The 23,119-nt window shown below is 39.7% G+C and overlaps 1 protein-coding gene across 2 annotated transcripts in view; it reads right to left on the bottom strand.

Annotated features, from left to right (window-relative positions):
* The window catches only part of SLC27A1 (solute carrier family 27 member 1), a 34,704-nt gene extending 16,368 nt beyond the window's left edge, over window positions 1-18,336 (bottom strand). The window contains exons 1-5 of one of the 2 annotated variants that reach the window (XM_039350384.1): window positions 18,180-18,255; window positions 15,365-15,434; window positions 9,854-10,021; window positions 3,424-3,818; window positions 98-259 (exon numbers count right to left, since the gene is read on the bottom strand). In XM_039350384.1, coding sequence (XP_039206318.1) covers window positions 98-259; window positions 3,424-3,818; window positions 9,854-10,020 — 724 coding nt within the window. In that variant the 5' untranslated portion in view covers window position 10,021; window positions 15,365-15,434; window positions 18,180-18,255. Of the gene's footprint in view, window positions 1-97; window positions 260-3,423; window positions 3,819-9,853; window positions 10,022-15,364; window positions 15,435-18,179 lie in introns of both variants that reach the window. The other variant, XM_039350383.1, reaches the window with a different exon arrangement.
* Window positions 18,337-23,119: the final 4,783 nt, after the last annotated feature.

The following is a 23,119-nucleotide window of genomic DNA, read 5'->3' as shown; positions in this document are numbered from 1 at the left end:
CCAGGAAGGGGTGGGGGGTGGGGGGGGTGGGGCAGGAACTGCCAACACCCTAGGCTCTTTCTCTCTTCATCAGAAGGCTGATTGCAAGGAAACATACCATCTAATCCCTTGGTTGAAACATGAGTTGGAGGAGATTTCGATGTCTGTGCCAGCAGAGGGTCCAAGTGCTTAGTATCTGGAGGACAGGATTCAGGTACAAAATCTCCAGAACAGAACCTAGTCATATTTTTCCCCAGGATGCCGTTCACTTCAGAGATTGCTGCAACATAAAACCAGCCCTTTTTATTAAAAATGCAAAATAGATGGTGCCCATTTCCATAATCATAAGGAAAAAAAATAACAGTATTCAAATGATGATGATTGCTCATAGATTATATCCTGTCTTGCAATATCTTACCATCATGTCAAACGCTACCATATCCAACCCTGGAAGTTTTTAAGAAGAGGCAGCCATTTCAGTCATACAGCCATTTGTCTTAAATGGTATAGAGTTTCCTGCCTGAACAGAGGATTGGACTAGATCAGGCGTCCGCAATCCCCGGTCCATGGACCAGTACTGGGCCATGGCATGCCAGCAACCGGTCCGCACAAACAAACAAAGCCCCATCTGCAGGATGCAGGCAGCACACAAAACCACACACTCCAGTCCGCAGAAAAATCTCTCTCCACAGAACTGGTCCCTGGTGCCCAAAAGGTTGGAGACCTCTGGACTAGATGACCTCCAAGATCCCTTCCAACATTATTTATTATTATCATCATCATCATCATCATCATCATTATTATTATTATTATTACGAAAAGTTTTGTCTTTTTAAAATTGGGGTATTTTTGCTACTCTTTTCCAGAGTGGATTCGAATTGTCTGTTTTTGAAAAACAAAATTTGCAACTATTTCTGTTTTTCCACATGCAGATTAACATCACAGTTCTTCATGTGGTTAATATTCCAGGTAGTCCTCGACTTACAACAGTCCACAAAGTGACCGTTTGAAGTTACAACGGCACTAAAAAAAGTGACTTGACCATCCAGGGTCACGTGATTTACATTTGGATGCTTGATAACTGATTCAGATTTATGATGGTTCCAGTGTCCTGGGATCATGTGATCACCCTTTGCAACATTCAGACAAGCAAAGTCAATAGGGAAGCCAGACTCGCTTAACGACGGTGTCACTAATTTAACAACTGCAGTGGTTCACTTAACCAATGTGGCAAGAAAAGTCGTAAAATGGGATGACAGTCACTTAACAAATGTCTCATGTAACAACATAAATTCTGGACTCAGTTGTGATCATAAGTTAAGGACTACCTATATACAAGATTGCCTAATTAAATGTTATAGTTCTGTTTTAATTACTACTCTTTCAAGCCATGCAGGGGAACACACAACTGTTATAAAGAGTCTAAAGTCCCCTACTGGTTCATGTGGAAAGAGACTGTTTTGAGGGTTTTATATTCTTCCTAAATCCATTTATTCCAAAAAGCACGCAGCCCAGAGGACTACAGTCCAAATTTAACAGAAAGTGAATTTATGTACTGAAGGCTTTGTGGAAGATGTCTTTGGAAGCAAGATATACTTCGCGCTCAGAGACAAAGGAAATTGTATTTCTTTCATTAGTTCCCATTCTTTTGTCATAGTTGAAAGTCAAATATATGGCCTCATTTTATAAGTAGTCCTTGTGTTAATTGGCACTGGAAACAATTATAAGTTGAGTTGCCCACATAATCAAAAGTCTGGGGGGTTTTGGCCTTTTTCATAGTGGTCATTAAGCAAAAGCCAGGGTTGTTAAGCAAACCCATTCACTTTAAAGGACATTTTTTGCTAGAAACTGGAAAAAGATGCTGGAAACTGGCACACCACAACTGGTCCTAAAGCTGACCCACATGACTACTGGGAGGAGCATGAATATTTAGAAGATCTGGGGATGCTTTACATTCTGTAGCTGTCATTACTTCAGTCATACAACAACTAATTGTAAATCAAGGACTGCTCGCATTATCTTTTTCTCTAATCATTTTTTCTCCCAGGGATTAACATGGCAATGTTTCCCCCCCCCATGTTTGCTGCTTTTATTTCTGTGCTAGTCTTCCCCCTATCTTTTGTTATTGTTCAAAAAATAATATATCTGATATAGCAAATCAAAAAGTTTGAATTTCCCTTCCTAAAGTTTTAAAATCTCTCCTTGGAGAAAGAGAAGAGGCCCAACCTTGCTATAGAATCTCAGAGAACCCCCTTATAAGCTAGGTTTTATAACAGTATCCTCAAAGGTTTAGGTTAGCTAGCATATGTTTCATTTTTAAAGGCAGATCTTTTATAGCATTTAAAAAAACCTGATTTTTTTTGTGATAACTTTACTGAATGAGAAAGCAGCACTGATTTAATTATTTTGTCTGGCCTGGTAATAAGATGATGAATAAGTCATCTTATTCAAGTGCCATACAACAAACTACGTATCGACCTGTTTTTTTTAATTAACATAAAGGAAACCTTTGGAAAAGGACACCCTATCCTATTTCATAGAAGCAAGCCACAGATTTGGAGAATCATCTGTCTAAATGACATGTTAATTACTACTTATAAAAAGGAAATATATATTCCTCAAATCTATAACAAAGGGCATCTGGTAACTTCTCCCTACCTTGAATGAAAATCTTCCTTGCAAATAAGTATATTAATAATACAGAATATTTATCTATGCTGGGAGAGGCAGTCTGGCTTATTGCTTAAGGTATTGTTTATTAATTTGGAGACACTGAGTTCTAGTCTTACCTTACACACAAAGTCAGCTGAGGGGACCTTGGGTCAGCCAGTCAGTCTCACTCAGCCTTAGAAAGGACTCACCACTTTTGAAACAATGCAAAAAAAAACCTTCTGGGACTTGTCCAGGCAGTTGCCAGGATTCAAGGCTGAGTTGAAGCACACACACACACACATACCTCCTCTGTGCTGACTGGACTGTATTCTGGGAAGTAGAATGGAAACTGTTGTCCAAGATCTTAGCAAGCAACAATCTTGCTTCATTATGAGTAATATTCACACAAATAATGTAGAATTTCTCCCCTTTCTTCTCTTGTAACACTGAGCATGTCAGCATTTCTTGAAATGAATATTTCATGATTGATTAACCAAGTCAATCCCAAAGACGCTTTTTTCCATGTTTTTTCTTTGAAAACATGTCACCTCTCATCCAAGAACCTTCTTCAGTTCTAACTTGAGTTGGAACCATGACTGGGAGGATTGAGAATCTCCACAGACATCCCCAATTCAATCTAATGACAAGTGCAAAGAGGTCATTCACTTTGGCAAGCAGGCATTTTCTCTAAAGAAATTCATTTTCTCCTCACCAGACTATATAGTTTCAAGACAAGAATGAAAATAGCGGAGGTTAGGAAATCAAACCCAAATCTATACATATATATCATACCTTCTGATAGCTCCCCACCAAAGATGATGGCTTTTGCTTCTGAGGTTTTCACACAGTAAGTCAATGAGTCAAGGCGCAAGTTGAAGTTGATGAGAGCTGCCTCAATACCCACTTTGGCCATCCCCAACCAGAGGCCTACAAATTCTGGTCGGTTCTCCATGAAGATAGCAATTACATCACCCTCACGAAAGCCCTGCTGGTAAAAGAAGTTGGCCACACAGTTGGAATATTCATCCAGTTGCTGGAATGTCCACCTGTCATCAGTAGCTTCATAAATCAAGGCCACTTTGTCTGGATGCTTCCAGACCACTTTCTGGAATATCTTGGGAATATTATTTTTGGCTTTCCTGTGATGGTACAGTTCATATTTGACTCGCAAAAGCACCGAGAGTCCTCTGAAAAAGGGATAAGGAAGTATTAATTATTATACCATAGTGGTTTTAATTGTTTGAGGCATACATGCAATGCATGAGACATCTGCTTGGTCAGCTCCTCAGCCATCCTGACAAAGAATCCGATTTTATATAATTAATACCTCATGTATCTGGCCTACAATCATATTCAGGCCAAAGCTATTACAATGCTGTATCCAAGCAATTCCCCAAAAGAATACATTTTAGGTAAAGTTGCAGAATTCTTGCTTTACTCTATTTATTCAAATTTTATTTTACTTAATCAGGGGAAAAAAAGCTCAGCAACCCATATAAACACTGATTTGGTCATCTATTATTACGCAGTTTCAAATATATTGTGGCACTTTAAAGGACTAAAAACTAGGGAAGAACTAGGGAAGAAAGGAAATCAAAATGCTCAAAATGTGATGCAAAACTCACATTCCTAAAATTAAATCAAGCTCATTTCTGAATGGATGGATTCATCACTGCGTTTTGAAAATATTTCCTAATGAAGTCAAGTATTAAAAGAATGCTAATTGCTTGGTAGCTGGGAAAATCTGTCCTGCGATGAAACAGAATACTTTCACAATTAGGAAGGTAGCACCCTACAAATTGGTGCATGGGAGACAGCTACAACAGGTTTGATTGTTTCAGTTTATAGTATATAACCATTTGTTTCACATTTGTGACTCTGGGCAGCTTCCAATTAAAACATAAACAATACCCAAAAAAACAAGTAATAAAACAAATATGCCATCAATACAAAATGTTAAAACAATAAAAACAATGAAAAGCATATAATACAATCACTAGGGGACCCTATGGTAATTCAAGAGCCATACAATCCTATTATGGGCTTCAGACCACTTTCTGGTTCCCAGACCAGATAGAAAAACCACAACAGCTACTTCTTGGTAAGACAGAACAATGTGGGATAGAGCCTATCACCACTAGATGGATTCAGAAATGGCTGACCACCCTCACTTAGGGCAGTGTTTCCCAAACTTGACAATTTTAAGGCATGTGGACTTCAACTCCCAGAATTCCACAGCCAGCAACGCTGGCTGTGGAATTCTGGGAGTTGAAGTCCTCATGCCTTAAAATTGTCAAGTTTGGGAAACACTGACTTAGGGGGTAGTCTTCAGTGGAACTACATTTACATGGAGGGAAGCATGCAGTAGGGTACCCCAAGGTTCTGTCTTAGGCACAGTATTCTTCAATATCTTCATAAATGATCTAGATAACTCATCAAATTTGCAGATGACACCAAGCTGAGGGGAATAGCTAACACTGTAGATGATAGACTCAAAATTCAGAAGCACCTTGACAGAGTGAGCACTGGGCCCTATCCAACAAAATGCAATTTAGTGGTGAGAAAAGTAAGGCCTTATACATAGGCAAGAAAAAACAAATGCACAAATATAGGTGGCATCTGGCTCAATAGCAGCAACTGTGAGAGAGATCTACGGTACGTGTGCTAGTAGACAATCACTTAAGTATGAGCCAGCAGCATGCTGCAACTGCCAAGAGAGCTAATGGAGTCCTACAGTAGGTTGCATCAACAGAGGGATAGTTTCAAGATTGTTGCTTTACAATGCAGTGGTAAGACCACACTTGAAACACTGTGTCCAATTCTGGTCACCACAGTATAAAAGATATTGAGACTCCAGGAAAGAGTCCAAGAAGAGCAACGAAGATGATAAGGGGTCTGGAGGCTAAAACATAATCAACAACTGAAAGAAATAAGTATGTCTAATCTAAAAAAGAGAAGGACTGGGGGTGATATGAAAGCAATTTTTTCAGCCTGCTTGAGAGGCTGCCACAGAAAAGAGGCAGTCAACTTGTTCTCCAAAGCGCTTGAGGGCAAGTCAAAAAGTAATGGTGGAAGATCGTCAACGAGAGAGCCAACCTAGAATTAAGCAGAAATTTCTTGATAGAGCAATTAATCAGTGGAACAGCTTGTCTCTGAAAGTTGTGGGTGGTCCACCACTGGAGGTTTTTAAGAAGAGACTGGATCACCACTTGTCTGGAATGGTATAGGACACGGGTCGGCAACCCGCGGCTCCGGAGCTCCATGCAGCTCCCAGCCACGTGCAGTGCCAAAAAAAAAAAGGACTAAAAAAGTTAAACCAATCAATTCAAACTTCTCACAAAAGACGTTTGAATTGATTGGTTCAACTTTTTTGGTTTGTGGGACGCTGTTCGCCATAGGCTCGACATAGACGGGGGGGGGGGGAGATAGCTCCAGAGGGATACAGCCTGCAGCAAGAAGCCGGCGGTCCGAACAGAGCGGCACAGAAGACCTACCAGTTGGTATGGAAAGCTCCAGCATTGCCAGTGAGTAAGGCTTGGCCTCCGCGGCCCGGTTCCGCACCAGAACGACCAGCTGGATCGGCTTTCACTGCTCCAGCCCAGGTATGCCAGCAGCATAGAAAGCGGTTTGACGGCACTGCTGTGGCGTCCTTGCAGCAGACAACTTGGGCCCGGATATTTCCTACGGCTCACGGTTCGGGATCGGAGACACCAGTAGCGCACAGCCCGGACTATCAGCATTGCCATGGGACCACCCCCTGTGATGCCAGCTAATGCAGCATGTTTCCAGTGGCGAAAAAGGGGCCTGAGCGGCGGCAGAACAAGACACTGGGCAGCACGAACTGAGCACGGTTTGATAAGCAACAAGCCAATGCTCTGCGTCCCTCCTGCTGCCGCTTAGTTCGTGCTGCCCAGCGTCTTGCAATCAGTTGGACAAAATAGGTGGATAGGATTGTAGCCAACAATAGTAGGACGTTAGAGCCGCCAACTCTGGTCTCCACCCGGGCAGGCGGGTGAGCGAAATCCCGAAACCTTTTGCGTTCCTTTGCAAAGAGAACACGACGGTGGCGCATGGCCCGGGGGGGGGGGAAGACAGCTCCAGAGGGAGGCAGCCACACAGCCAGAAGCCGGCGGTCCCAGCGGAAGGAACCCTCCAGACCTTATTATTTGGGGAGAGGGAGATGGCTAAGCACAGACAGCAGCTACGCTGTGTATTTAGAGAAACATTTCTGCATTCACTATGCTCTATTTATATACTTATAAACATCTAAAGGAATTTAATTTCTAAATACTGCCACTGGAACTACTATCAATATATGTGGCATAAACATGTATGAGTACTCAGATTTAGCTCAGTTTATATAACTCTGCACACAACCGAGGACAGTAATTAAACAGTTCTTACACTAAGAACACACTCCACAGCTTGTCTCTTTCCTGCTCATAACTACTATTCAGAGTTATTGACATATAAAACCAAGGAATGAAAAAAAAGAGAAACACTTCAGTCTAAATTCAGTGTTGGAAGCCTCACATTCAAGACTATTTTCAACAATGAACAGCTTCAGCGATACAAAGAAAACGTAACTCAAAAAAAGTGTGAGAACAAGGAATGCAACAAAAGTGTATGTGAAATAAGTTATATAAAGAAGGCATCTGAGTTTGTTTACTTTTTTTAAAAAAATATTCATCTGCAACAATAAAGTTAGACTTTTTGGAAAATGTTTCCAACCAATTATTTTGATTGCCAGCTAAACTATGACCTCTACTTGCCATTGCAAATGCTACATGTAGAAAACTCAGTAACTAGGAGATATTATTGGCCACATTTTTTTCTGCTTGTTCCAGCCAATCTCATTTAGCTCTGTTCCCTCTCATGTACATCTATATCTCTATTTACTAATCAAACAAAAGATATGAAATATAATAGAGGAAATTAATTCAGAATATCCTTCATCCCAAATTGAGTAAGGTCTCAGGTTTAATCCTTTGTAAAGCATGACTGGGTAAAGCCTGTGATCCAGAAGTTGTGGAACTGTGATTTGTCAGAGAAGGCAATTCTTTATCAAGTGGACCATGACTCATTTGTTATAAGGTCATTTTAGACATTCCCATGGGGCTGAAACAGACATATGGTATAACTTTGAACAAATGGAGGCAAAGCATATTACAACCAATGCAATATCCACTTCTAAACATCAAGCAGTCTGACTCTGTCCACATTCCTTGATATATTTAAATATATTTAAGTATACCTTATGATGATATTCCTTGATCACAATTATCGCATTTGTGTAATTCCCAGTTAACACTTCACAGAAAATCTTACCTGCCTGTCCACATTTTATATTTGTTTTGATCGATGTGAAAGATAGATCAGAATGAGAAGATGGTGCAATCAATTCAAAAGCTATATTTTCAGGGTTGAGAAAAATATCACGAAAACGGTCAAGAGGTCAAGACAATGACTAGCTGTACTGCACTTAGCACATTTATTTTCCTCAAAAGCGGAGTAATAATGGAAGGTATACTTTTATGATTGGTTAAAGAAGAACATAGAAGATTCCACAGAGGACCAAGCAGTAGCAGAGATAAATGACCTCTTAAAAACTCATCTATCCCTCCTCACTGTGAATGCCCTAATCAGGAGCTTAGGCAGATGAGGAAAGAGAGGCTGGTTTAGTAATAGGCTCTTGGCATTTTGCCCAGCAAAGCTGGCCTATCATAGTGACCCAAGCTGTGCCAGGAAGGAAACAGAGGAGCCTTTTCAGGCATGAATTGCCCTTTCCATATTCTTAAGAGGCGCTTTATTCTCTGCTGTTATTTCTCACTTGCCATGCAACTGGGAGGAAGTAGAGATCCAGAGGGCACTGACAGTCACTATAACAGCCTTTGTAAGAGCAACAGCCCTAAATCCTTTTAACAAGAAAAAGATCCTAAGGGGACATGCAAAAAACTAGATGCCAGATTCAGTTACAGAGCAACAGGAAAGCAAAGTGTTAGACATAGGAAAGATATTGGGAAAATTTCACAGAGGACCAAACATTAGTAGACATAAATGGCCTCTTAAAACTCATCTATCCCTCCTCACTATGAATGTCCTAATCGGGAGCTTAGTCAGATGAGGAAAGAGAAGCCCCAATTAAAAAAAAAAATCATCTGTGTAGAAATAGTAAGAAATCAATTAACTACACGTAGAGTTTAGACATAGATTTCATTTCCTAGATAAACATTATAGCCAAGAAGTGAAATCCACTCCCATCTTCACACAGGCATACATTTTCTATAACATATAAATAAGAATTCTCTGCTATTGGCTGAGCATAAACTTCATATTATGAATAGTTACAAAATTCTTCAGCTGTACACAAGGCTACAGAAAAACCAAAGGAAAAAACAGCAGGTAATGTCTACTTAATCTTTTTTTTTTAAATGGTTTTCCCTCCCAGAAAGAAAGCAGATTGAGAATGGTGGATTTAAACAAAATCTGGCTCACATATCACCATACTAAGCTATAATATGGTTTATTTGATTCATATTTAGCACATTGCATATGCTAATACCAGCCATATTTTATTCAATAAAACATGACTATGCAAATTGTGGCTTCACATAATGTACAGATTCAGCCCTAAACATCTCTTGCCCTTTAACTTTCAATGAGTGCTTTTCCTTAAAAAAAAATGCAAGACAGCTGATCACAATAGGTATGGTCTGGGGATCAGCATTTTATTAATACTATTTATACACTTTAAATGTGTGTTTCAACAACTAGCCGTCTTGAATCCCCTCAAGAAGAGCTTTTCTCTTTAAGGTACATATGCACATTATAGTATTTGACTTCTGGAACAGACAGGTAAATCTTTCACAAGCTGTTTTCTTACCTATTTTATACACACAAGACTTAATAAATGGAAAACAATTAGCTTGGAATACTATAATTCCCACCTTCCTCTACTTAGCAAAGTCTATTTACTATAAGCATCCATTTATACTTCTATGACTTAAAAAAATTCACATTTGGGAGGATAGTTGGGAAGACAAAGCCAAAAAGTATTTATAGTAGTCTTTCAAAAGAGTAGTTATCAGATCTCTTGATCAGGGGAGAATTCACATCCTCGTCCCATGAAAGGATTGAGGCTATACAGATTCATTATCTGGGGCAACAAACATCTTTGGTGAAAACAAACCATCCTGATATCATAAGAAGGCATTGTACTTACAGTAAATCTCTCAGGGCTGTTTTAAAGATGATGCGGAGAAAGTTCCACCCACCACTGCCAATATAAATGCCCAAAGTGACGGCAATACTCCATGTCCAGGACACACCGAAGAATCGCATGAGGCCCAGTGAGCCAAGAGAAGCAGTACAAACCCCAATTGTGTGCATTCTGCAGAAAAGAAAAGAAAAAGGTTAAGCTTCATGTAAGGTGCTAGGGCAGCGGTTCTCAACCTGTGGGTCGCGACCCCATTTGGGGTCGAACGACCATTTCACGGGGGTCGCCAAACAACGCAGTCCCCCATTTTTTCCGCCATTTTTTCCTTAGCTGTGCTACTCCCTCTTATTCTATTGGCTTTCGAAAGCCAATAGAATAGACTCTCTTGAACACAGTCTAATTCTATTGGCTTTCAAAAGCCAATAGGAATTGTCCAGGGCTGTCTCTGCCCTGCTGAGCCCGCCAAAAGCCCCAGTCTGCAAACGGTGCTGCAAGGGGAACAGTCTGCAGAGCTTCCCTCCTTGTTGAGCAACTAAAAAGTAAGTAAAAGAAGGCTGGGGGTGGGAGGCCGGTGGGTGCAGGGAGGGTTGCTGGCGCGCGTGGGGCCTGACAGGTGCCTTACCTGCCTTGGGCTGGGCCAGCTGGTGGCCCAGCTGGTGGTCGCCCTGCGCCGCCGCCCGGGAGCGTCCGGGCCTGCCTGCCGCCACCCCTTGCCGGCTATGCCTCAGCCGGTGCAGGGGGCGGCACCGCGCATGCGCAGCGCGCTGTGCATGCGCGGCGCACCGCGTGCTTATGACCGGGGTCGCCGGTATAAAAAGGTTGAGAACCACTGTGCTAGGGTAATTTTATTGTAAAAAAAAAAAAGTTAAAATAAATAGAAGATGATCGCAGGGAGACAGACAAACTGGCCACATAATATGGATGGAGCAAAGGTGAAAGGGGCAAATAAAAGAGGCAGGCTAAAGTCTGGATTTATTTATTTGGTTTATATTCCACTTTCCTCTAGTACAGGGAATCCTTGACTTAAAACCACAACTGAGCCCGAAATTTCTGTTGCTAAGTGAGAAGTGAAGTTTTGCCCCATTTTACAACCTTTCTTGCCATGGATGTTAAGTGAATCACTGCAGTTCAGCTAGTAACACAGTCGTTCAGCAAATCTGGCCTCCCCGTTGACTTTGCTGGTCAGAAGGTCGCAAAAGGAGATCACATGACCCTGGGTCACTGCAACCGTCATAAACATGTCAGTTGCCAAGTGGCTGAATTTTGATCATGTGATTATGAGGATGCTGCAACGGTCATAAGTATGAAAAATGGTCATGTGTCACTTTTTTCAGTGCTGTTGTAACTTCAAACGGTCACTAAATGAACTGTTGTAAGTCAAGGACTACCTGTATCTGAAAACAGTAAGATTAATACTCTTTCCTCCCGTTTTACCCTAACGGGGATCCTAACAGAGAAGCTGTGTTGAAAGATAATACGTGGCCCAAAGTCCTCCACTGAACTTCCATGCCTGAGTGGAAACTTGAACCTAGTCTTGGTCCAGCATCCTCATTATATACCACATTTCTTTATCAGAGAAAATAAAAAGTACACAACTATCAGAATAAATTCAGAAGGACCTTTCCTGGTCAAGTTACACTGCTGTAATGTACTAAGATTGTGGTTCCCGTTAAAAATTATCCAGAAAATTTAGCTGATGTTGTCCACTGTGCTTTTTCAAAAACTGAATCATAGTTATTTGATTTGTTGCAGTGTCCTCTGTGTGCCTGCAACAACTATAGCAAGCATCTTTTCTTCCCCACTTTTAGTGTAATATTGTTATGACATTTATGTGTGTAAAGAAAGATATACAGTAACAAAACGTGAGTTTAAATAATACGTTTTAAGAAGATATTAATGGAAAGCAGTAATACAGTATAGAAGTATGAACAATTTGAGAACAGTTCATAAGTGATAGAAAAGATGGAAACAGTTCAGTTTTTGCCTGAAACCGAATTCTCCTAGTCTTTCCTACTTTTCTTAATTGAAATCAGAGGCCAAAGGTCTAATTTATTTTCAAACACTTTTCTGATCACATAGGGAAGCATTCACCTTTCCTTTCCTGCAGAGTTGACTATTTTTTGCCAATTGTAACTGTACTCAAAATAACTGTTTGTCATACATATGCTGAAGATGGAGGGAAGATACAATTGAGCACATGGCCAGCACAGAAATTTATGGTCCTCCCACAAATGCTTTTATGCAGAAATCTACTCCTATTTTTCCCAAGCATTATTTGTCAGTAATCTAGTCTGAATGGAAAATGCTTTTTAGTTGCAACTGTTACTAAGAGTTCATCTTCACTGAAAAAAAAGTAATTACTTTTTTCATCAGTAAGCAATGAAGAAATACTAGTCACTCAACTGTAACTTATCCAGCAATTAACCAGTATAATTAGTTTATCCTTCCTTAAATTTTAATTATTAAATATTTACAATATCTCTGAAGTCATGCAATCTGATTTTGATCACTTCCCTAATCTCAGTTTCAGTGTAATATGCAACAGAGAGGCTATAATAGCAGCAATAGAACTCAGAGCTGCCTCAAAGAAAAAGAGAAAGCCAGGCAGTCTAACAAATGTGATCAAAGTGCTGGTTTTAACATTCAAACCCTGAAAGAAATTAGAGACCATTTTATTTAAAAGAATGCCACAGACTCTGTGCTCATCAAGGGAGTAATTCCCCTGCTGCACAGACTCACATTTTGTGATCAGAAGATAACTGAATAAAGAAGTCCTTACAGAGAGGACTTTCTGTGAAATCCCAATTGAGACAAGTCTTTTGACAGATAATTTATGGTATGATTCTATTTGTTCTACACAAAAGAAAGTTCCACTGGAATAAATATTTAGTCTCAGGTAATTGAACAAAGAATTGAGGCCAGACCCTACCATTTAGACAAGTAGACTATTGTCTTTACTGCAAAACCCCTTGTTAAACTGCTAGGAAGGAAATGTATTTTTAAAGAAAATACATTCTGTAAGCCAAATCAGCAAACCTACAAGTTAGATAACTGCAGTAACATCACATAGTAAATACTAAGAAATGATGTCAAAAGTAGCAAGAGTAAATTATCCGGTGCCTTCCAGTTTCAAATATAATAAAACTGATGCAGTATGGCCAATAGGCATGGGTATAGGGATTGGGATGGCACCCATTTGGCGTACTAATGAGAATTCATATTATTCTGCTGAGTTGTTTCCTGCTGCTTCCAAAGCACTTAACCAGGAAAAATGGGACATTGGCAAAAGTTGGGCCAACAAACCAGGTGTGTACAAATCCTTGAATGTATTTTGAGAATGTCTGGCATTTTGTCACAATAGCCAAAGAATGATCTGGAGGATCAGGAAAGCTGTTAATTTAGAATTTTAAAAGCAAAAATTAAATATAATTTAATGCAGTTCTTTAACTTTTGTTATAAAAATAAACTATCAACTTTATAAATATATAAAGTTAATCAATATTTATTTACAATGTTTGTAAAACATCCGAATCTGAAGACTCTAGGCAATATACTGGTAGTCCTTCTTTTGTGACTACATCTAGAACTGACAATTCAGTCATTAAATAAATGAAAATATGGGAATATTAGTCAAAGTTACTTTTTCATTACCAGCATAACTACAAACTACAAAGACAGCCACTAAACAAGAGCTACCTGTATAACAAAGCAATTATATAAAAAGCAGCACCATAAAAGTAATCAACTCCCCAAAATGAATGTTCATCAACATGTATTAGGATTAAAAGGAGAATGGAACAAAACTGTTTTATCTATGAAATGCCAAGAAGGGAGATGCTGCAAGAACCTCTTAGGGCACCAGTCAGCAACCTGCGGCTCCGGAGCTGCATGCGGCTCTTTGAGCCTTCCCCTGTGGTTCCCAGCCTCCTCTGTCATTTGCAGAGAGAGACAGAGAGAGAAGCAGGGATGTGCAAGTGCCTCTCTTTGTCTCTCTCTCTCTGTCTCTCTCTTTCTCTGTCTCTCTCTCTCTCTCGTGTGTGTGTGTGTGTGTGTGTGTGTGTGTGTGTGTGTAAAAGAAAGTGGACTCACGGGAGTTGAAGTCCATGAGTCATAAAAGAGCTGAGGTTGCCTACCCCTGAGCTTGTTGGAGGACAGCTTGAAGCCAGCTTGCCAGGTGAACAGAACATCGGAGAGAGCGAGAGACCCTTTTGACATCTAAAATGAAGATAACACTGCATATATCCTTTTTTAACCTTTATTTTATATGTACACAAACACATATACATACATACATACATACATACATACATACACACATACATACATACACATTAAAGGTAAAAAAGGATATGTGCAGTGTTATCTTCATTTTAGATATCAAAAGGGTTTTGCAGCTCCCAATGTTTTGTTTTTGGTGGGAAACGGGTCCAAGTGGCTCGTTGAGTGTTTTGGGTTGCCTACCCGTCTTAAGGAAATGAAAGCAAAACAATGGGGGCCACAATGCTTTCTATTTCTCACATAGGTGGAGACTCTCAGCAGGCTTTCCCAAAATATTTGAACCAGCTGTGTAAATTCAGTCCTGGTAAAATGGTCCATGGTATATCCAGGTGTATGCCATCCAAGACCTTGAAGGTGATACTCAGTATTTCTGAGTTGAATCTGGAAGCCTACTGTTAATCAATGCAGGAATTTCAAGGAGGGTGTTGCTCCTTGTTGACTTGCCAGTTGTTTATGCCTCATATTCTGGTCCAGGTGTGGCTTCTGGGTCATTGCCAAAACTGCTCTATGTGGAGCACACTATAGTAAGCCAACTATAATCAAGTTCTGTCAATACCCTGGTCCACATTGAGTTATAAGGGGTGCACATCAAAATTGTGCAAAGGGCCTCCTGGACACAGCATTCACCAGCTATTTGTGAAGCTATAAACCTAGAAGTCCAACCAGATCACAATCAACTTCTCTAGGAGAACTCAACCCTATCAAGAGTAGTTATTGCTGTTATCAGATTGCACAGATGTTTACTGGCATATAGCAGCTCAATTCTTACAGGATTTAATCTGAACTTGTTTCATCCCATTCAATGTGAGCTGTGATTAAAAGAGAATATCAGATAATCCTAACAGAATAAATCATCCAAAATTTCATCTTCCTTACTATAATCTAAAGATGAACCTTCAGCTTCTCAGAAGAATTGTAGCAGAATGGAATGATATTCCAAACCTTCTGATATAAGGTCTTGGAAAGGGGTTAAGTGAATTTTCAAAGGACAAGAAACAGACAAGTCATCTATACAATTCTCCATAACTTACTATTATTTGCCGAAGACTATTCTTAAATTCAGCTTCTTTGTCACTCTCTTACCATAAAAAAAAAAATCAGGGCTGAAAGCAAACAAACTATAAATATGAAAGCATTATGGAATTTATTCTGTAAATATCAAGCGCAGATAGTGGAAGTCTAAAAGATGTGTGCAATTTGCATAAAGCTAAAGTATCTGCTCTGAGAAACTTCACCCACCTTGGCTGATCTCAAAAAAACTGGAGATCAAGAAGCAATGAAGTGTATTCATCAATGGCTCCTCACTAATCTGAAAAGAAGTAACAAATGGAATAACACAATGTCCTGCCTAGGCGCAGTACTGACCTTTATAGATAATCTGAATAAAGGAGGAAAATAGTTCTGCAAAACAACTCAAAGCGGGTAGGGGAGTTCCATATTTAAACAGTCAATTGCATAAATCCCTGATGGCTGACATCTTCCATGACAGCAGAGGATGTGAAAAAGATTTGGGCCATTTAATAGAACACACTAAACTTTAGCACCTATAATGTGCAGTTCCAATAAAAGGTTCCATTCAATTCTGCTTTGGTTAAATTTTACTTGGAGTACTGCATGTATTTGTGAAGACTATAATTTTAAACAGAATATTGACAAATTGGAACATGTCCAGTGCAGAGTAACATAAATTGTTACGGCTAAGTTACTTGTGGAAAGGTTAAAGAGATTGTTCTGTGTGGAAAGAGAACTAGGAGATGACATGATATTTATCTCTAAATACCACAAGGCTGGCAAATTTATTTCTTTTCTTCCACAGGGTAAGATCAGATTATTAATTTCCAATGATAAGGAAAAGTACAGTATTTAGATTTTCTCTCGAAATAAATTTTTCAGATTGTGGAACAAGCTACATAATGGAAAATAAATTTCTTTTTGAAAATTTAAAAGAAGGGCCTTGAGAAACATGTAATTACTTCTACTGCATCAGATGATATATGATATTTGAGGATGGAAACATGGAGCTTCCATATTCAGAGGCAGCATTCCTATAAATAACAGATGACTGAGCCAAAGATAGCTGTTATCTTAGTACACTGCTCATAACATCTTAAAAGAATTTATCCAAACAGAAAGTTAAATCAGATTGGACTTTAATTCAATACATTAATTTTCTAATATTTGTAAGAAAATATTAAAGTTACTTCTATAATTATCTAGGATTTTGCTATTTCTGGCCATAAGAAGCAAGGATCAATTTGATGCCTATATTCCCAATTAGTCAAGTTTCTGCCAGTAAAGTTTACAGCAAACCTTACTGCAATTCTGCTTTATTATACCAGGAAATAAATCAAGTTGAAACAGGGCAAATTTTCCACTACTATCTTGGAACAGTATTTGAAAGCAAAATGTTGTTACTCAGAGCTGAATCAAACAAGCACAGACAGATATATAGTTTCGGAAAGAGATATACATCTACCTGAAAAATACTATCTCTGCCAAGATAGTGAATAGCTCTAAAAACACCAACAGCTAGAGTTCTAATCCAACTCAGATTAAAAATATCACCTCAGATTTAAACCACCCCCTTTCAATTACAGCACAAAGAATATCTCCACAAGCTTGTTATATATGTTATCATTTTAATAAATGAATCTCAATATCTTGTGCTTCAGTATCATTTGTGTAGCAAGCCCCTGCTCTTATTCTGCTCATTAGACATAAACAAATCTCAGGATGTTATTTTTCTGCTCTATAGGCCAGTGGTTCTCAACCTGTGGGTCGGGACCCCATTTGGGGTCGAACGACCATTTCACGGGGGTCACCAAACAACGCAGTCCGCCATTTTTTCCCCCTTTTCCTTAGCTGTTGAATAGAGTCTAATTCTATTGGCTTTCAAAAGCCAATAGGAATTGTCCAGGCTGTCTCTGCCCTGCTGAGCCCGCCAAAAGTCCCATTCTGCAAACGGTGCTGCACTAGTTTAGTAGTCCTCGACTTACGACCGGTTGGGGGTCGCAGCATTAAAAAGGTTGAGAATCACTGCTATAGGCTAAGGTGATCAATATTTTTTTTCCTGAGACTATATACCCAGCTTACATTCAATAATTGCAGAGCACTGTTCTTCTGAAGCAATTTACTATTTTTATTCAGTATGCATTTACATCTACATGCAAGACAAGACCTATTCTCAATGACTATGGAGATTCCCAGTCACCCAGGTCATGGTTGTCCTAAAGGTGCTTTTTCAAGAGGCAACTGGACTTCCTGTTTTTTCTTTGAAGACGTTTCGTTTCTCATCCAAGAAGCTTCTTCAGCTCCGACTGGATGGTGGGGATCCACTGTCCAGTCCACCATCCAGTCAGAGCTGAAGAAGTTTCTTGGATGAGAAGCGAAACGTCTTCAAATAAAAAACAATAAAGTCCAGTTGCCTCCTGAAAAGCACCTTTGAGAAAGACCTACAGTATTCTCCCAACATAGCAACCCTGCGAGGTTGACTAGGGCTGAAAGCAATTGGTCTCAACCGCCCCTTCCTCGAGTTTCCATAAGCTAAAAGAGGACTAGAATCTTGGTTTCCTTGCTCCTAATGAAAACTTTCACCAACACCATCACCAGATCCTCAAAGAATCAATAAACACCAACTGATTCCAGTTAATCAGGGCTCCCCTCAGCCTAGTCTGCTTCTATGACAAACATACAACCACATTAATAATATTTTACGCGTTGATCCTTTCTAACCATGAAGACCGCCAGCTGACTGACCCACAACTGGGATCGTCCCTGTTAACTTTGCCAGCGCCCCCCCCTCTTTTTTTGGCGCCAATCTGGGCACGAACTTCCATCCCCGCCACATGTGTTCCCGGTTCCGTTGCCAGAGCAACGTTCCAATTCCCGGCTCCCCTCCCGTCGCTACGGTGTTGCGACGCTGAAAGCTGCTTTTCCATCTCGCGGCCAGCCGCTCCTTCTCAGGTGGCAGCCGCTTATTCCCCGTCTCTCTCTCCCCCCCCCCCCCACACACACACATCCCCCGCCCGCCAGGCGAATCCCCTCGTCCCCATACCTCGCGCCTGCAGCCTTCGCACTTGAGATTCCTACACCTTCGTTCCCCTTCACCCAACTGCTTCTCCTCCCGCTATGGCCACAAGCGCCTCTTCGAGGCGCTGGAGGAGGACCAGGCAAGGAGAACTCCGCCTCCAATCATAGAGTTGCAGCGCGGCTGCCGCAAAAACTGTTGTTTTTTTTTTTTTTTTTTTTGACAATAGAGAGGGCGAAGGGGAGAAAACAGAACAGAAAGAGTACTGAGGCCTCACGGGAAAGCACGCTCTTGCAAGGCTCGGTGATCATGGCAACAGAGCTCATCGAAACGGAGGGGGGAGGCGTTGGCATTCAGTCGCCGTGATTTTCGTTTGTTACGAAGTTCCGTTTTTTCTTTCCGCCGTTTCCAACTCCCGTGTTCTCAGATCGCCGAGTTCTGATGTGTCTTCTGCTTCTATCGAGTTTCGGTTTTTTTCCCCCTCCCCAGTTACAGAACTGAATCCAAAACATCAAAATATCACACTGACAAATTTTATTGCGGCTCACTTCACCAGATGCGGAACGGCTAGCCCAGTGGTTCTCAACCTTTCTAATCCCGCGACCCCATAATACAGTTCCCCATGTTGTGGTGACCCCCAACCACTTATACATCACCGGGTGCCAGGGGTGTGGTCAAAGAAAAGGGGGGGGAAATGGCGGACAGCCTTGTTTGGTGACCCCCGTAAAATGGCCTTGGACCCCAAATGGGGTCCCGACCCACAGGTTGAGAACCACTGGGCTAGCCAAATACAGAATTTGAATTGGGGTGAGGCGGAAGGGTGTGAGAGAAAGGAGAAGACAGTTAGGCGGATAAAGGTTACATAAGCATATTAGGGTTATTAAATTAATTAGGTTAATACCATTGCAGAATTAACCGTTGTAATATGTTAAACTCCCTTTGGGTTTGCTGAGTTCTGAGACTGAATATTTGAGAGCTCTCACAGAGAGGAAGAGGAGGTCAAGCTATTCTCCAAAGCACTTGAGGGCAGGACACAGGACAAGAAGTAATGGATGGAAGCTTATCAAAGAGAGATCTAACCTAAAATTAAGGAGAACTTTGGTCATTAACAATAATTAGTGGAATGGCTTTTCTCCAGAAGTTGTGGGTGTTCCATCAACTGGAGGTTTTTAGGAAGAGATTAGACAGCCACTTGTCCAAAATCATAGAGTCTCCTGCTTAAGCAGGGGGCTGGACTAGAAGACCTCCAAAGTCCCTTCCAAGTCTGTAATTCTGTAATATTTATTGTAGAAAAGATACCACATACAATACACAGTCTTACATTCATGTGAAAAATATGGAAAATGAATTGCCTTTTTAAAGTAAGTTTACATAAGCTGTTGGGTTTAATATTTTTATTAGAATATACATTTTTGTAAAGATTTTTTACAAACATTTTGCTTTGAATTTTCATTAGTAAAGCAAAATTATAAATATAAATATTTTTTAAAAAAAATATTCTTATAAATCTTTTTCAGGTTTATCCTTTATTTTTTTCCAGAAAACTTTCCAGAAAACCGTAACTGAAGCATGCTCTGGGGAGGTTAAAGCACTCTGATACTAGTTTACCTTCGTTTGAGTCCTGATGTCAAATTTATGTTCATTAATTCTTTTATGCAACATGATCCTGTTTGTCCTATTGAAAATCCAGAAGGACATTGCTGACATAATGACATATATCCTATTACAGGACACATGTGAATTCGCCTACATTCTTATGCAAGTACTTGTACCTGTAATAGTGCTGATGTTGTCAGAAAAGGTGCTACCAGACTTTTTTTTTGCCACTATGCGGTAACACTTATCTCGTCCTTAAATTGTAGTTTAAGGTAAATTGATTAGCTACAGATAGTCCTTGACTTATATCCAATTGCTTAGCAACTTTTTGAAATTATGTTGGATCCCCAAAAGTTATTTACAACCTGATTCAAAGTTCCAGCAGCTGCCCCCCTAGTCATGTAACTGCAATCAGCCTACATTTACAGCCATTTTCAGCATCTGTGGTCACGTGACTATGACAGTTTTGCAAAAAGCAGTGTTTATTGCAGGTTTTTTGGCAAAAAAACACTTCATAGCAAATAGGTTTGCTTAACAACTATAGTGTTCATTTAATATCCACAGGTTCATTTCACAGCAATGAAGATTCTCTTAAGCATTGCTGCAAAAAGGGATTGTAAAATCGCCCAGTCACATGATGACCTGCTTTATGAGCATCATGACTTACGACCATAACAGGCAGGCTCTATTAAGGTCATACGTTGAGAACTTCCTGTATCATTTTTGCTTGTAAACCTAGACAGTGAGATGGGCAGCTGGAGCCCTGGTGAGAACGTAGTATTGCAGGCTGACTCTTGACTACAGTCTGGAGTTCGATCCTGGCAGGCTAGAGGTTGACTCAGCCTTCCAACCTTCCAAAGTCGATAAAATGAGGAACAAGATTGCTGGGGGCAATATACTGATGTTGAAAACTTCCCAGAAAGTGCTGTAAAACACTATGGAGCAATATATAAATGATATTGCTATGGGCAGTATCTAAATTTAATAAATAAAATTAAGTAGAAATGAAACACATCACTACTGTTAAAAGTTCTAGAACTAGAAATATTCTAGCTAAAACTGTAGGCTTCCTGTTCAATTTCATCCATATCTGCTGAGTTAGAGTTGTACTCATCTTAAGTCAAGATCCAGAGGATTGCAAGTAATATCTTAATTTTTGTATATTTAGTTATCTGATTTTTGTAGTACTATTTATTTTATGATTAGATGAGCCAGATATCTGATGCAAATTTTTGCCATTACTCTTTCTCTCTTTTATAAAATTTGTTTTGTTATTTATTACACTAGAATTCAAGGGATTGCCCATTTTTTACCTTAAAGCAACATTATGAGGTAGGTATGGTTGAGTATGTTGATTTTTTTAAACATTTCTTAATCTTAATTGATTAAGCAGAACTTTGTTTATATAATTATCATCGGTTTGGATTATGTTTGATTATTTATCAAACATCATTATCATCACTATTCATACCGAGGATTCTCAAATCAGTGCAACAATTTAAAACCAAGAAATAAGATAGCCTTCTGTTATGACATAGGTACTCAAACATTTTGGGCCAAAGGTCACATACAGGCCAGATCAGGGTGAAAAATAGTAAATACTGCATATGTTTCTTAAGTATGTTTCTGGTTTTTTTCCTAAGCTTGGAATATACAGCATTAGAAATAGATTACTATAGGCCCATTTTGTGTCCATGGTCCACAGACTGACTTTCCTCAGTTGTCATAATGCATAAACATACCACTGTGACTACTATAATTCATTGTAATTGGAAATATTTGTCTTCTTGTCAATTTGAACAAGTCTTCTAAATAAAGAATATTTTGAAGAGGCTTTTATTTTCAAGAGAATGTGCATATTTCTTTGACAGCATATTTGCAGCGATATTTTCTTTACCAGAATGATTACAAAACTTTGAAAGAACACAATGTTCAGGTTATCTTTGTTTTCTACTTATAATGCAAAGAACTGATGACATTCCAGTGACCTTTACTTTACTTCACTTCAAAAGTACTCCTAATTCCTATTAGTATGGTATTTATTGTTTCAGGATTCATGATTTGTTTGGGGCAAAACTTTTCCCAGTCTTACATTATTAAATTCACAAAAAACTACACTGTCCTCTTTGTGGTTCAGGACTGTAAAAAAAAAAAAAAAAAGCAACTCCTAGCCATAATTTACTCATTATGATAACCTCCACTGTTTAATGCAACCAGAGAGCTTAAAAATAAACTCCCTAATTTTTATGTCATGTTCCCAAGTACAAGGTTTTTTATGACTTAGACGGTCATTCTCTTGCGACAGGTGGTTGATTTTCTATTTTTACACAGTGTATATATTCTGTGTGGTATTTTCGGTTACATTGCTCTTCAGGAGGTACCACATGACTAGTGTCATTCTATTGGGTAACAACAACCACATCATCATCAACAACATATTACACTTATATTTTTGTCTGACTCTAACCAACTCTGGGCAGCTCACAAAAATCAAACAAGGAAATCAATAAAAGGTATAAGATAAAACAGGGCAAGTTCCACAAAGTGAGGAGTCTCACTCCCCCTCATCAATGATTTGGATGAAGAGCCAGGTTTTCACAGCTGTTCTAAACAATAGCAAAATGGGAGCAGTCTGGATTGCAGGGGGAATCTCAGGGGGCAGGCACTGCTAAAGAGGAGGCATACTACTAGGGTCTCAATACATGACATTGTTTAATCCAGTGTTTCTCAACCTTGACAATTTTAAGGCATGTGGACTTCAACTCCCAGAATTCCACAGCCAGCATTGCTGGTTGTGGAATTCTGGGAGTTGAAGTCCACATGCCTTAAAATTGTCAAGGTTGATTAACACTGGTTTAATCAAAGGAACCCAGAGTGCACCAACCTTGCAGGTTTGAACAGTCAGGAAGATGCTATGGGAAATAGGTGGTCTCTCAAGTAACCAGAACCTATGCCATGAAGGCTTGCAGATAACAACCAGCAGCTTTTGGAAAGTCTGTTTTAATTGTTGGTTTTCTTGTATGTTCATATTTTCAGCCAGACCCACTCTGGGAGAAATGTGCAGCCATATAAATTTTGATAAATAAATATCATTTATTAAATGAACAAAGTTTCACCAAGATGTTGAACAAATCACAATAGCTAGATTCACATAACATGCTAAGCCAAACCCATAATGTGGCATAGCACAATATTTGAACTTTGTCTTTGCCTCTTTTTATGTTAGATACAGAGAACAACGTCTGCATCAGGGGTCAAAATTTGGCAGGTATAACACACGACCCAGGTCTCACCATTGCCATTGAACACATATGCAAAGAGGAAAGGATGGGAACATGATGCTGTGCCCCTCATTCTCCCCACCTTACTGC

The sequence above is a fragment of the Crotalus tigris genome, unplaced genomic scaffold, assembly GCF_016545835.1.
Source record: "Crotalus tigris isolate CLP2741 ecotype Arizona unplaced genomic scaffold, ASM1654583v1 scf7180000018323.1251302, whole genome shotgun sequence".
Taxonomy (NCBI): domain Eukaryota; kingdom Metazoa; phylum Chordata; class Lepidosauria; order Squamata; family Viperidae; genus Crotalus; species Crotalus tigris.
Note: the sequence above shows the minus strand (reverse complement) of the source record. Positions and strands in the feature narration are given on the sequence as shown.